Source organism: Gymnodraco acuticeps, unplaced genomic scaffold (assembly GCF_902827175.1).
Source record: "Gymnodraco acuticeps unplaced genomic scaffold, fGymAcu1.1, whole genome shotgun sequence".
Taxonomy (NCBI): domain Eukaryota; kingdom Metazoa; phylum Chordata; class Actinopteri; order Perciformes; family Bathydraconidae; genus Gymnodraco; species Gymnodraco acuticeps.
The window spans coordinates 246,757-259,435 of record NW_022989805.1 but is presented as its reverse complement, the minus strand read 5'-3'; the positions used below and the strand labels follow the sequence as shown (position 1 = coordinate 259,435).

Genomic DNA, 12,679 nt, shown 5'->3' with positions numbered 1-12,679 from the left:
CAGCTGCTAGTTATGGGTACTTTTTACTGAAGTACACTTCAAAGCCCATACTTCTTTACTTTTACTTGAGTAAAGAAGTTTAGTCAGTACTTCTACTTTTACCAGAGTATTTTTAAATATGAGTATCTGTACTTCTACTTGAGTAAAGGATGTGTTTACTTCTGCCATCTCTTACTGACTCAGCATCACGCAGGAATCCCTTAAATCCACCATATGGTGATTGCAATCTGTGAAGAAACTTCACACACACATCACTATGATTGATGGCATGTTAGGAAGTGTAGATATGAGAGAGGGGAAGTGCTTATTGCCCCTGGGCAAGGCACTCAGTCTCCCTTCCTTCGAATCAAAGGTTTGGATTAGTGTTTGTCCATAATAGTTGGAAAAGACAATAATTGTGATTATGATTTATAGTTTCACTTGTTTAGCATACTTTTTGTTTATCAATATTTATCTGTTCTTCACTGTTAATGATATTAAACTTGAAGAAATTACCTTGAGCTCCAGGAAATTCAGGGCATTTTATCAGTTAAACAAGAATCTAATGATAATCTAAAACAAAATAATTAAATAGTTCAATAAATAGTTGGAAAAAAGCTAGATTTCCACGGTTGCAGACAAAAAGTGCTTTAAACAAATGTGATTGGTTCAAGATTCAATGATGTCTTTCGTCAGAATCTTAGATTAATCTCAGAACTCAAAGAATCACCTTTGGTCAGATCTCCTTCTTTTTACATGGGACATTATTATATTGTTACAGTATACTTAAGACATGAAAGATAACATGTATAAGAAAGTGCAAGGAGAAGATATTGCAAGGGATATAAAGCTGCCAGTAAAAATGCAGGAATACATGACGATGAAAAAGGTTACAAATACTGTTGAGTGGGATAAAAAACTGCAGATTTGATGTATAAACAAATCAACTTGATGCCACTTTATGGAGTGAGTTCATCACTAAGACTTTCCCTTGCAGGCGGCAGAGATACGGCAGGGCTCGGGGGGAAAGGAGGTCCCTACCGGCTGGATGCAGGACACAAAGTCCACCAGGTAAGAAGCCAATCAGTTCACAAATATAACAATACTGTGAGCCAAAGATAATAACATAGAGGGCCAAGAACTGAGCCTTGGGGGACTCCACTAATAACTGAAATCCCTGTTAACTTAAGTTAAGAGACACTATTCTGGAGGGATCCCAACTTCAGTCAAGTCAAGAACCAACTGGAATTTAAAGCTATTCCCACCACCATACATCTAATAAGGAGACCCAGAGAACGGTCTACCTCACCTCTTTGATGACGTCTCAGACGATCGATCATGCCTGAAGGATACGAGCTATAGTCAGCTTTTCCCCCTCCACCTTAAACGTCACACCCTGAAACCCAAATGTATTTATTCTGATGTAAACTGCTTAAATCACAACTTTCAGGAAGGAGGACGGGGCTCAGATTTAACTCATGAAATGCTTTTATAGCAGACATCGGAGCAGAAAGTGTCTCAGCGGGGATTTGATCTGTGATGTTTCCTGCCAGGTGTCCCAGGCTGAGAAAGACGCCATCCCAGAGGAGGTCCGCAAAGCAGCCCGCGAGATGGGAGAGAAAGCCTTCAAAGAACGGTAGATCACACACACACACACACACACACACACACACACACACACACACACACACACACACACACACACACAGCCCACAGCAGTGACTTCCTGCACACATTCCAAGGTGTGATGTGAATGAATGAAAATAACTCAGCCTTAAGTAAAGCTGTTCTAAGATCCTTAATCTAAGATATAAAATGTAAACATAACTATTTTAAAACGTCATTTAAATGTGCTAAAATTGTTTAATATTGACTGAACAGGAAGTGCTGGTCTTCGAAAACATTTACAGTATTTTGTTTGTTTTTTGTCATATCTAATGTTTCAGTACGTGGCTCTCCAATTCTTATTTCTTCCAGTGTATTATCCATCATTTATATAATTTGACGTAGTTTAGCTTAACTTAGACATTCATTGCAGACATAACATTTTGTGTCTACACAATACATCCATCTGACTCTCTCATGCAACCAGACACACACACACAGACACACACAGACACGCACACACAGACACACACAGACACGCACACACACACAGACACACACACACCCACATTTTGTGTGTACACAATACATCCATCTGACTCTCTCATGCAACCAGACACACACACACAGACACACACAGACACGCACCCACACCCACACACACACACACACACACACACACACACACACACCGATAGGTCAGTGTTCTTGTTTGTCTACAGGTGTCCAAAGCTCATAAAGCCCTTTTTCTGTCTTTTTTTTACTTTTCTTCCTCTATCGACCTGACCTTATTTGGAAAATCAGGAAGCAGATATTGGCAGTAGCACAAGTAGAGGCTTTGAATTTATCCTAAAAATGCATTTGTTATTTTCCACAGAAGCGTCAGAAGGTTGTATTTAAATACTTGCCTGTTTTTGGAAAACCTGTAGTGTTTGCAATAAATGTAGATAATCTGCAGCAACTATGACCTGGGTTTGGAGGTTTTGTATTTGAAATCTTACGTCAGATCCTTTATGAAAGAGTTCTGTAAAGGCCGAAGCTAGCATTGAGAAATGTCTGAATGTTCATCCTCCTCAACACAGCAGACCCGCTATGTACTTTCATAACATTTAAGAAAGACACAACAAGTCAAGCACGTGTTTAACCATGTTGTCTGTGATCGGGAAGTCCTCAGCAGATGAGTCCAGATAACTCATATCCAACATATTGTGTGCTTTAAATGCAATGTGTGTTTAGTCTAAAAACATATGAAGTCATGTGCCTCTCCTCTCTCTTTGTGTTTCCCTCAGGCTGAAGGAGATCAATATGAGTCAGTACGACGCTGCTATGTACGAGCGGTTCTCCAGCGCCGTCAGCAGGCAGGTCCAATCTCTGCGCATCGTGCTGGACAGCCTGCAGGTCAGCATCACACACTGCGGCACAGAAACACCAGACAAAACAGAAAGCATTCATATCTAGATGTTTGGGTGGATTCTACTAAGTCTTTGTCATCTGGGAGATGAATAAACATCTCAAACAAACAACTGTTCACACCATATATGATACTAAGGTGTCAAGAAATACCAAACATTGTGTAAACAGTACAAAATTATATTGATTTTTTAACGGGTGAGCATTTGGATTGTTCTCTTGTTTTAAGCATGCTAATTGGGCAAGACAATATTAAACATATGATGGTATAGTCACTTAAAGGTGAGGTATGTAACTTATTTCAGAAACACTTGTTGTTATATTCCATGGAATGCTCTAAACATCCTGATAGCAATGAATACATTAAATGCTTTGACAATAAATACATAAAGAAATGTCATCAGTGGAAGCCGTGGTTCTGTAAAAAGCACGACCAATCATCTGAGCCGGCTAAAGTAACTGGATGGCCTACCTGCCTGTCAGCCTTCCATCTCGTGCACAAACTGATCTCGTGCCCTCATTGGTCATGTGCGCGTTCGTGTGTGTTGGAGGAGGGGCTCTGTGAGGAAGTCTGAAGGAAGGGGCAGATTTTTTCCGGTTGTGTATTTTCAAATTCTAGCGCACTCGAGCTGCTTTCTCCATTCTTACCTACCTTTAATTTTATAGTACATTTTCAATTTACAAAAAAAAGTTGTTCAACTTTATCAGTCCAACACACACCCAGCATGCAGCAGCCACGATCTCGTCAAAGAAGCTCAAACAAAGACAGGAAAATCTAAACCATAATAATAAAATGGAGACAAAATCACTTCCTGGGTTCTTGCTTTTTGTTCTCTGAACCAATCAGGACGCTCCTTGGGGACAGCGCCCCCTCCTTCCTGGGGTAGTTTTAGGTCATCTCGACATTAAGGAATACAAGTTGAACCTGGCCGACAGAACATAAAAAGTCATCAAAATGGGTAGATAACAATGAGTTGACCTAACCCCCAGTGGGGCAGGAAGGAGGGGGCGCGGTCTCTTAGGAGCATCCTGATTGGCTGATAAGCAAGACCATATTGGGGAGTGGTGGGAAAAATCCAGGATGTGATGTTTTCTCCATTTCATTATTAAGGTTAGATTTTCCTCCCTTTGTTTAGAGCTTCTGAGGGGAAGTGTGTGTGTGTGTGTGTGTGTGTGTGTGTGTGTGTGTGTGTGTGTGTGTGTGTGTGTGTGTGTGTGTGTGTGTGTGTGTGTGTGTGTGTGTGTGTGGTGTGTGTGTGTGTGGTGTGTGTGTGTGTGTGTGTGTGTGTGTGTGTGTGTGTGTGTGTGTGTGTGTGTGTGTGTGTGTGTGTGTGTGTGTGTGTGTGTGTGTGTGTGTGTGTGTGTGTGTGTGTGTGTGTGTGTGTGTGTGTGTGTGTGTGTGTGTGTGACGAGAGGAAAATCCTGCATCATGTGACTTTGATTACAGAGCAGCGACACTGAGCCTCACTCTATTATTCTTCTGTCCAGGTGTGAAGCTCTATTTGAATATGTTGTGGTGGGTGTTTGTAGGTGTGTGGGTGTTTGTAGGTGTGTGTGTGTGTGTGTGGGTGTGTGTGTGTGTGTTTGTGTTTTCCATCCAGGTGTTTGCAGCCACGCCACCGTTGGCTTTGAACACGAACGTTGCTTATTGTGTGTTTTGGTCCTTTGAGCCCCGGGCTTCTTTCCCTCTGTGAGGATAATGGAGATTATACCAAGTCATCTTCTTTTCTATCATACCTGAGGAGTGATGCGTGTGTTTTCAGGCCAAAGGGAAGGAGCGTCAGTGGCTGAAGAACCAGGCTCTGGGAGAACTGGACGACGCTAAAATCATCGATGGACTGACCGGAGAGAAAGCTATCTACAAACGCAGAGGAGAGCTGGACCCCGAGGTGTGTGTGTGTTGATACAGATGTTGTTCTTTGTGTTTGTTATTTCTGTCTATAATTTATTTTTTTTCTTTTCCAATATTCACAGATATTATAAGCATTATAAATACATACAAAATATCTGACGCAAAAAACATACAAAGGCAGATGCTAAAATAAAGACATATTTAACAGTATTTTATGAATTCAGTTTCAGGCAGTAAATGATCATTCTTGAAGTGTGAGTATTGTTTTAATAGAAATATAATAATTCTGTGTGTGTGCAGCTGGGCAGTCCCCAGCAGAAGCCCAAGCGTCTGCGGGTGTTAGCGGATGTTTCCGGCAGCATGTACCGCTTCAACGGAGTGGACAGACGGCTGGAGCGCTCCATGGAGGCCGTGTGCATGGTGATGGAGGGGCTGGAGAACTACGAGCACAAGTTCAAGGTGAGACCATCACTACTAACCCCGTGTGTGTGTGTGTGTGTGTGTGTGTGTGTGTGTGTGTGTGTGTGTGTGTGTGTGTGTGTGTGTGTGTGTGTGTGTGTGTGTGTGTGTGTGTGTGTGTGTGTGTGTGTGTGTGTGTGTGTGTGTGTGTGTGTGTGTGTGTGTGTGTGTGTGTGTGTGTGTGCAGTAAAGATGGTATGATGGAAGATTAGTGTTAAGATCTTGTCAATTTATAGTTTTATTACAGCCGTTACTCTTAAAAATGGAACAGAAAAATGACTCTGCGTTTTCAAAAATACTCTGAACTTATTACGTAATTTAATATATTCATATTTTAAATGTAGGAGTTTCTTGGTCCCTTATGCGTAAAACACGCTTCTTACCCGGCAACAGCGATATGATTGGATGGATGGATGTGAAATAGAGATGGCATGAGGAAAAAAAAGTCTTTATAAATGTATTGTTTTTTATATTTCACATATATCAATATTTAAGGGATTTCTGGAAATGTCAAAAAATCTATCTGTGAAAATAGAAATAGTCCAAAAAGATTTGAACTTTGAAAAACACGCTTCTTACCCGGAAACAGCGAAGTAATTTGATGGATGTGACAATATTTGATTATATTCTTGTATAACCCTAAGTGTACACTACTCGAGAACATTTACTATTTTCCACCACTGATGTTAACTTAGTGCTGTGTTTGTTGATGTGTCTCTTACTTAACGTTTTAGTTTACTCTACGCAGGTCCTTTAAAGTGTACTTCTTAAGTACAGTACTTCCACCAGTGATATTAACTTTGTGTTGGCAGATTTTGCTCTTAATTCAAGTGTTTTCTTTTCCACGCAGTACGATATCGTGGGGCACTCAGGCGACGGGTACGACATCGAGCTGGTCAGAGCGGATAAAGTCCCCAAAAACAACAAAGAGAGACTCAAAGTCCTCAAGGTACAGATTCATATCAGTCTGCTTTGTTACTGTGCACCTGTTATTCTCTCACACACACACACATTTGGTATTGTTGCATTTATTTCCTCTTTTCCCGAGTTAACTGGAACATTTCACAGTTGTTTTTGTTGTTGTTGTTGTTGTTTCCTCTGATATATAGATCTTTCAAATGTTTTGAATTTTTGTGTGTAACTTTATTGAACTGACCCTCAAATATACATTTTCAAATCAGCCCATGAGTCGCTGCTTTCTGCTTTTTCCCTTATTAACCGCAAGACAGCCTTAGAACATTGGGTTTTTGTGCATACGTTTAAATGTTCCTCTGATTTATAGCCATTCTGATAGTTATATTTGTTGAATAACCCTCTAAGTGCATTCCTCACAGGAGTTTGAAGCCTCTGGTACTCCATCTTATAGCCAAACGTCTCCACCTGTGATGCCTAAAGGATTTCTAAATCCTTCTCTCTCTCTCTGCAGACGATGCATGCTCACTCTCAGTTCTGCATGAGTGGAGACTTCACTCTGGAGGGAACAGACTCCAGCATCAAGGAGTTAGTGAAGGAGGAGGCAGACGAGCACTTTGTGGTCGTGCTCAGCGACGCTAACCTGGAGCGATACGGCATCCGGCCCGAAAGATTCGCTCAAGTCCTGACCTCCGACCCCCAGGTCAACGCCTTCGCCATCTTCATCGGATCCCTCGGAGATCAGGCCGAAAGGTGAGGAGGGGGGAAGAGGAGATGAGGTTGTGGGTAAAGTAGAGGGTGAAAATTAGGAAGGAGGTAATATGAAGAATTAGTGATCAAATAAGATAATGATTACAGCAATAGGAAGACAAGAGAGAGGAGAGGGGAAAGAGGTGAAGAAGAGAGGTGAGGAGGGGCAGACAGGGTTGGTGGACTTAGGTAGAGGGTGAAAATAAGTTAAAGGCAAGTTTACTGTAATAGCATGTGTCAAAAAACAAAAAAAGCGAATGCATAAAAACATTGATAAAACACAATAATGAACATAACAGTAAGATATGAATGGCCGTTTAATTTAAATAAATAATAGGCAGCGGCAAAAATAAGGCTTCAAATAAGCACAGAAGGAAATAATCAGTGATCGGGTTAAAAAAATAATACGCCGAATACGGATAATGATGACAGGAAGTGGAATAAAAACAAAATGAAAGGGAGAATAAGTAGTAAATGAAAAGAGGACAAGAAGACTGGACTAATGCTGTGTCTCATTTCGAGTACATTTTCTGTTTCGAGTGCATCCAATTTCGTGTAAGGCTAAATGAGCTATAATGACCTGGATGCTGCGCTCATAACGGCCCAACATGTTTCACTTCTTCCACAGTATCATTGCCTTCTTGTCTGCGTAAAATAATTGTATCTGGAAAACACAAAACTATTTAAAATACAAGTTGTACATGTGTTTTATTTACTTTTTAATAAACGTACTGCCGTACTGGTCTCGAAAAGAAATGGCACTGTTAATTTGATACCGTTAATTGAGCAGTCTGATTTGATATCGAAAATGATATTGTGCTAACTAGCTAGCTATCAAGCTAACAGTGGTCACAGCAGCTATATGCAATTTGAGATATCGGTACACGCTCTAAATGCATGTAATGCACACGTTTTCACAGTGTACGAATTGAGGCACAGAGTACAGCAAGTGGTGATCGTTACATAATAATCTGGTCATCTGTTGGGAAGACTGTTTGTGTCCCTGTTGACTGTCCGTCCTGCTGTGTGTCCTCGTGTGGACAACACGTTGAAGAAGAGACAGGTGTAATGGAATAAAGGAAAGAATGATGTAGTGAGTTGTTCAATAGAAGTTATATTGTTCCTAAACTGCTTCATGTTAGTAGCGGCCCTTTCTCTCACACACACACACACACACACACACACACACACACACACACACACACACACACACACACACACACACACACACACACAACCTCCATCTGTCACTGGTGTAAAGTAACTAAGTACATTTACTCAAGTACTGTACTTAGTTACAAGTACGAGGTAGTTTCTGCTACTTTCTACTTCTACTCCACTACAGTTCAGAGATACACACACACACACACACACACACACACACACACACACACACACACACACACACACACACACACACACACACACACACACACACACACACTACCTACCGATCCACCCAACAAACGAGCTCTTGTCCGTCTTTTTTTTGTCTTCTGAAACGCTTCTGTTGCCAGTCTCTGTTTTTAACCTCCCATCTTTTCTTTCCGTTTCCATTCAGACTCCAGAAGACCCTTCCAGCGGGCAGATCCTTCGTTGCCATGGACACCAAACAGATCCCCCAAATCCTGCAGCAGATCTTCACGTCTACGATGCTGTCCAGTGCCTGAGACTGACTTCTTATCTCACACAATAAAAAAACTCAAAATCATATCTGCACGCACGGAGAAACTTGTCAGACTGAAAACCACTTTCTGTATCAGATCATTTGATCTGAGCTGTATCAGAGCTGAAGACTCGCCTTGACGGGATTTTTTTAATTATCTTACAGATGACCTTCAGCAGAATCTAAGTGTTAGCGTGACAGAGTATAATGTTTAGCAGGGAATAGTGTGTATCGTCCGCATAATGCTCAAGCCCTTTTCCTTCCTGGCTGCAGGACCCATGTGCTCCTCTCAGTCCTGCAAGGAATCTCAGATCTCCTTTCATTGACGGACCTCCCACTCCTCTTTCTGAAACACAAGCACCTTCAACCCTGCAAAGAGGATTAGTGGGAAATTCTCTGACATGTCCGTGTTGCTATGTCTCAATTTGGATTCTTCCCTTACTAAACTGCCATGTCGTTGACTGTGAAGTTGTGAACATTGAATTTGTGACTATTGCTGCTGTTAGCTAGCTATCTAACAATGTTATCGTTTTCAAATAGTAGAGTCCAACCCGGAAGTTACCAGAGAACCGTAAGTGGTTTTTAGGGCTCGTTCCTGCTCTTCTCTATTACAAGACTGCTCAACTAACACTATAAAATAAACAGTGGCTTGTATTGAACAACAGTATAGTGGTAAATTACTAAAAAAAGTGTCTTTTTGTATAATTCTGTGTTTATCAGAGGAACCGTGGCTGGTTGTGTAACTTCCAAAATGATGGTAGTTAAGAGAAGTGTCTAGCGTTCCACACCAACTTGTTAACAGTTATAAGTGCACCATCCCGGACCTCATAGTGAATTTTGCCATACTTTGCATTAGGCGCTTTCACACCAAGTACTTTTCCCAGGAATAGTTCCCGGAACTTAGTCACCCGGAAATCTTTAGTTCCGGAACTTTCTAGCAGATCGCGTTCACACCGGAATAAGTTCCAGAGGGAGGATTACGCAAATGAAGCCGCTGACGTCACTTCTTCTTCTTCTGCTTTGGGTTTACTGGCAGGCCGCAAACCACTTCACGGCGTATACTGCCGCCCGAAGTCCCCGGCCGGAAGTCCCCGGAGTTGGGGACTGGCTTCAGTAGAAGCTGCTGGGACTCCCAGCAGCTTCTACTGAAGCCTTCCGAGTAAATCTCCAGAACGCCGACACCTCCTCATCTCCACCGCTCCAGTCTCTCTCTGTTGGTGCGCGGGTTTAATGCTAATGCTAATAATGCTAATGCAAGGATTGCGAGCAAATAAAATGGCGGCTTAAAACGGGGCGTGGTTTGCAATTTGCCAATCAGACATAGGAACCTTTTTCTCCACACGAAAGCCCCTGCTCTCTAGCAGGGACTACAAAGGGGTGAAAAGGTTCCTGGGAACTAAGTTCTAGTTCCAGATCTTTTTGGTGTGAACGCAAAATCCCAGGAACTATTGGAACTATTTCTGGGAAAAGTTCTCCGGTGTGAAAGCACCTATTGGAAAGCAAATGTAAATCCAGAAGTACATGATTTGAGTCACAGCGTGTGTTTAGTTGTGTGTGTTGAGAGATAGACTTCACACAGACAGTGTTATTGTATTTCTGCTCTCTGACATCATGCTGTGCAGTCATTCGTGTCAGTGGTTCCTCACAGCCTCGTGCATCCAATACTGTGTCAGATTCCCCCCTCTGTCACGCCTCACTATGTTGGTCTGATCAATACAACAGCCTGTCTAACTATCAGCCTGCATTGATCCTCTTTGACCCTCTGCTCTGTTTGTTGGAAGGAACTAAAATAAAAACCTGACGGTAGATATTATTCCTAAGTCATGTTTGCAGTTCTTCATGATTGAGAATGTACTGTATGCATTTAAAGTGTTGATCATCTAGATTTTGAATAATTGTAGCCTTATGTAATTGTACATTTGTATAACTTATACATAATGTAATGTATACACTTTTAATAAATCATGTTAACATTGCTCCGTTGATTCTCCATATGTGTGCTATTGCCTGATTGATACTCATAATAGAAATGGGTCATTGAAGGTGCATTGATTTATATATTTAGTTTAGGCAAGTTATTTTGATATATTTCATATTTGACGTTAGTAAATAGTCTATCTGTCTGCATGTGAGGCTCACAAAGTTGTGTCATCGTTTGTTGAGATTAAGCCAACAGGAAATATGTTGTGTTGACGAATGAATTTAAATAAATTAGGTCTGTAAAGTCCTTACAAAGTCCTTAAATTCGATGATGAAGAAGATGTGTGAACACTACTGTTTAAAAACCGTGGCTCAAAAATCTCTAGATTTGATCATTTTGAATTGTTCACATCATTGTTTCTCTGACATCTAAACCTACTGGATTATTTAGAAAATCCATTGTTGAAAAGCTTAAAAAACTGGATATTCTACTCGTTTTTCGGGAGAATTCTGCAGAACATTAAAGCTAAAATATGAGCTGGTCATTTAAAAACGTAATAAATGCTGAAATCAAAACCCGCACTCGTAAATAAAAAAAGATAACGATGGTGTGAGAACACATTGTTAAGCAGTAACTATTTGTAATAAAATAATGATTATATTGTAAGTTAGTAGAGTGCAACCATGTCTCCTAAAAATTACGTTCCCACAGAACTAAACTGCATTCTCAATTACGTTTAGTTCGAAACGTATTTTCTCCCACGTTACGTTCGTTATGAACGTATCTTAAATAAGTTTATTTTCTACATATCTTTGCCATTTATTGTCTTGCTTATAATAATGATAATAGTCATTTGTAAATATCATTTTAGAGCACACATGTGAAATCAGTAGGCGAGACTGTAATTTCTCCAGCTGTTACTCTCATGAGCGAGGCAGAAAATAATAGTTTTAACATGCCAGAAAGCTGCTGTGTCGTTTATTGCACCTCAAACATTAAAACAAATCCAGAGTTACGTGTTTCTGAACTTCCTCTAAGAAGAAAGGACAGTAACAGAAGATCTCTGTGACGCCAGATGGGGTGTTGCAGCGCCATATAGATAGAAGAGTTACGACAACGGAAGTCCAAAAACGGTTATCGTCACGTGGTTCGTTCATGTTGACGAGGATCGTTCCCCGGAAGTTCATGGCGGGCAATGTGAATGCATTGATAACAGGAGATAGAACTACGATTTTTGGTAATTATTAGTGAATAAAGGTTTTGATTTGCAATATTTATACAACAAATCAATATGTGTATGTATTTACATCAATATGTTTCAATAAATAAAATAGAATTTGCTAATATTAAGTGATAATATTAGGATTAGTGTGAACAACTAGTTTACATGTTAGGCTAACAGTGCCTTGGTTAAAGAGCCTGTTGCTGTTTATTTATAGCTTTGAATTCTTTAAAACCAATATTATCTTCTTAAACTTGTATGGTAGTCAGCAGTGTGCGAAAAAGCACATGTCCCACCGTCCGGGACGTGTTATTTACGATATCGGACAAGTAGATCTTTCAATTGACTTGTCCGGTGGACAAGTGACGTTTTTCGCCCTAATTTATTGACAAATTATTGATAAATTCAGTTTACAAAAGGCAGAATTCATTCGCAAATTGTCCGTGTCCGCCATTGTTCGTTTAGAAATGTTAGTTTCGGTTCTGCTTGTCGATTCCCCAGGAAATGCATCTCGCCGCTTTCTGTAGGCCTACTGTTAGACGGGGGCGGGGCGGGACGGGACCATGGATGTATAATAAGAACGACGACGTGTAGCACAGTGGCAGGGTTGGGAAGCAAAACTCGGTTCCGAGTAAGAACAAATAACAATTGTCCAGTACCGGGATTAATAAGAGTTGTGAGGACAGGAGGCGAGGCCGAGCCCCGCGGACTGCAGCTCTCTCTCTCTATGCTCCGTATCAGCTGCACGGTGCAGCTCAGCGTCTTTCTCTCTATCTACACACAGCAGATTCGCTGCCCATTTAACAGCCTCATCTTTGTCAAACTTTCTTATGTTCTTTCTCTAACACGTAATGAAGGTTATTAAGCGTTTTAGCTCCTGTGTTGTTAATATTGACCGCCATT

The 12,679-nt window shown here is 40.9% G+C and overlaps 1 protein-coding gene across 1 annotated transcript in view; it reads left to right on the top strand.

Moving 5' to 3' along the window:
* Nucleotides 1-10,609, top strand: part of vwa8 (von Willebrand factor A domain containing 8) — a 44,453-nt gene extending 33,844 nt beyond the window's left edge. The window contains exons 15-22 of the mRNA XM_034227601.1: nt 977-1,050; nt 1,533-1,615; nt 2,874-2,982; nt 4,758-4,883; nt 5,147-5,305; nt 6,156-6,254; nt 6,732-6,970; nt 8,529-10,609. Coding sequence (XP_034083492.1) covers nt 977-1,050; nt 1,533-1,615; nt 2,874-2,982; nt 4,758-4,883; nt 5,147-5,305; nt 6,156-6,254; nt 6,732-6,970; nt 8,529-8,637 — 998 coding nt within the window. The 3' untranslated portion in view covers nt 8,638-10,609. The remainder of the gene's footprint in view (nt 1-976; nt 1,051-1,532; nt 1,616-2,873; nt 2,983-4,757; nt 4,884-5,146; nt 5,306-6,155; nt 6,255-6,731; nt 6,971-8,528) is intronic.
* Nucleotides 10,610-12,679: the final 2,070 nt, after the last annotated feature.